We start from the raw sequence: 3,032 nt of genomic DNA, 5'->3' as shown, positions 1-3,032 counted from the left end.
ACACACACACACACACACACACACACACATCTTGGGACCAATTTTAATAAAATTTCGAACGAAAAGTAAAATTCAACCAGGAGGACGTCATATTGACCAATGTTACGAACATCAACTGAACTATTTGAAAAATATCTATTTTTAAAAATTGGGTTCTCTTTTTTTCATACACCCAGTGCTATCTTCTTTGTGACTATTCACGACTCTAGTTGCTGTTCCAGGTAACACCTTTCGACATCCCGTGTTGTGCTCAGTTGAAGCTTTTGACGCGAAACAAGCCTAGTGGGTGGTTGGCGCGTGCTCTTGTGTGGTTTGCTCCTTCTTATCTGTCAAACATCTATCGTCCTGATCTCTCTTCCTTCTTTTTCATATTTGTTACTCTCTTGTAACACCTCTAGTCTTCGGCACTTATTTAACCTTATTGTGTTGGCAAGTGCCGTAAAACTCTTACTAAAACTAAAAACAAACCAAACTGAAAAGGGAACCTACTCTGATTCTATGTCTATGTTATACAGGATGATTGAAAAAGAATGCACCAATCTTTTTACACGATGCTTCGGTTCTCAGGCATCGTTATGGAACGAACCAGTGACCATTTGAAATAGGAGTAACCTAACTTTCGAATAGCAGTGCCCCAACAATAGACTGGTCGTAAAAGGGCTGTCTGTGCTTAGTTTGCCAGATCCACAGACCTCACGGTATGTGATTTTTTTCTTTTAAGGATATCATGTAGGCAAAAAGATTTCGTTTATGTTCCACCGCTACCCACGAACCTTGATGACTTATTAAACATCGAAATAAAAGAAATCTACTCAGTGGGCCGTGCTATGCTGAGACGCGTCTGGGCTGAACTCTCTTATCGCATTGATGTTGCTCGTGCTGCTGCTGGTGGCCACATTGGACACTTGTAACACAGGAAATCAAATGTGATTGTGAGTACAATGCTTGTGACTTGGTCTGAGTTTTCTATTGCTTTTCCTTGTGAAGATATTGTGCCGCTGGCCTAGTGGTTAGGCTACTGTACCCGTAATCGTGAAGTTGCAGGTTCGGGGGTTCGAGCCGCGGGCCCGATGTTGTGTCCTTGGGAAAGCACTTTACACGAATTTTCCTCACTTCACCCAAAATGGCCATAGACAGTGAAAGATCTTGTCAGTATGTTAGTGTTTTAGCGCTTAATCAGCTGCTTGCACTGTATGCTTCCAAGGAAGTTGAGCTTGTTTCAGAATGCTCTCAGGTCTGCTGGGGTAGTAGTAATAGTATAGATTGTAAAGCGCATAGAGCTTGCTGTTGAGCTGGAATTTGCGCTATACAAATGCTTTCTATTATTTTTATTTATCTATTTTTTAATTAAATTTTTTAAGTAAGAGTTTTACGGCACTTGCAACACAATAAGGTCATATAAGTGCCAAAGATTAGATCTAGAGGTGTTACAAGAATGTAACAAACACAAAAAAGAAGGAGGGGAGTTAGAGACGATAGATCTTTTGGAGGAAAGAAGGAGCAAACCACATCTGAGCTACCGCCAACCACCCACTATTATCATTAATGAAATGGACTCATTCTGTTTGAATGGCCTTGTACTTAGGCCCAGAAGATGGTAAAGGGCGTGCTGCTGTGGCTGTTCGCGGCCTTCCACGCCGGCTACTACCTGCTGTGTGACTACGGCCTCTACTGGATCCTCACGCTGGTCCGCGTTCACATGGACGTGCGCACCAAGATGGCGGTGCCTGCTCACTTACAAATGCACGTGCAGGGCCAGGGGCCTATGGCTGACATGTACAAGGTTGTGAGCGTCTCTGTTTGTTTCTTTGTTGTCCTTGGTTGTTGTTTTTTTTTTTTATTACATTTTTTAGGGGGATGTATTTTGCGGTTTTTTCTGATGTTGTTTACTTAAGTAGGTTACAGCAGAGCCAGAGAATCTGAAGGTGTGAAAACGAGGGACGTAAATAGAAATGTGTTATCTTTGTTCCCCCCTCCCAAAAAAAACAACCAACAAAACAAATAAACAAACAAACAAACGGACTGACAAACAAACAAACAAAAAACCAAAAGTAAAACCCACCAAACCAAAACCAAAACTGCCCTTCGCAAAAACGAGAAAAAGAATAAGAGGGCCAATTCGAATTTTGCTCCTCTATCTTCATATATGTACCCCTTTGTATACTTTCCTCTTTTTTTAGGGCCTATAACAACAAAACGACACAGTTTATATTAGATATAATAATATGTCCTGTGGGCCAGTTCGGATGCTGATCGGCAAATTATTTATCCGAATTTCCTCACTCCGTAGATCCTATCCTCTTCAACTTGTTAAGTTTTGGACTAACTGGATTGATGGTTTACATGTTTGTATCTTATCAGATTCATAATGAAAGGCTACTGCACACACTCTTTCTTTTATCTCACTTATTATTATTATTATTATTATTATTATTATTATTATTATTATTATTATTATTATTATTGTTGTTGTTGTTATTATTATTATATTACATGTATCTTCAAAACGCCAAGGCTATGGTGGGTGTCCTTGAACCTGTAGCAGACGACGACCTTGACATTGACACGAGTCAATGTCTCCCAAAACCCTCCAAACCGAATTTCCCGGTGTACCAGACTGTGGTAGGCGTGCTCGCTGTCTGTTTCTTCTTGACTGTTTTCGAAGCTTACGGGCTACGGCTGAGGCATGCAGTAGCCGCTTGCTACTACCCACAGAGGGAACGGGTTCGAGCAGTCTGGCTGTACAACCATATCCTCGTGGTGAGTACATCTACAAGTTGTGGGTTGTGCCTTGTGGGTGGTTGACGGGTGCTCATGTGTGGTTTGCTTCTTCTTGCCGATCAAACAAATGTCGTCCATATCGCTTCTTATCTTGGTCACTTATATCTGACCTACTTGTGTTGTATGTGCTGTAAAACTCTTAGTAGAACTAAAACTACAGTCAGGGGCGAAGGCTGACTTGTTTGACAGGGTAATCAAAGTGAAACGGGATCACAATCAGATATGGCCTGTAGATATCACACAAGAATCTT

The 3,032-nt window shown here is 41.3% G+C and overlaps 1 protein-coding gene across 1 annotated transcript in view; it reads left to right on the top strand.

Annotated features, from left to right (window-relative positions):
* LOC101852255 (DC-STAMP domain-containing protein 2) overlaps positions 1–3,032 on the top strand; it is a gene marked incomplete in the record, with an annotated part of 15,014 nt that overhangs the window by 1,757 nt on the left and 10,225 nt on the right. The window contains 2 exon segments of the mRNA XM_013085240.2: positions 1,586–1,783; positions 2,515–2,760. Coding sequence (XP_012940694.2) covers positions 1,586–1,783; positions 2,515–2,760 — 444 coding nt within the window.

The sequence above is a fragment of the Aplysia californica genome, unplaced genomic scaffold, assembly GCF_000002075.1.
Source record: "Aplysia californica isolate F4 #8 unplaced genomic scaffold, AplCal3.0 scaffold00358, whole genome shotgun sequence".
Lineage (NCBI taxonomy): Eukaryota > Metazoa > Mollusca > Gastropoda > Aplysiida > Aplysiidae > Aplysia > Aplysia californica.
Note: the sequence above shows the minus strand (reverse complement) of the source record. Positions and strands in the feature narration are given on the sequence as shown.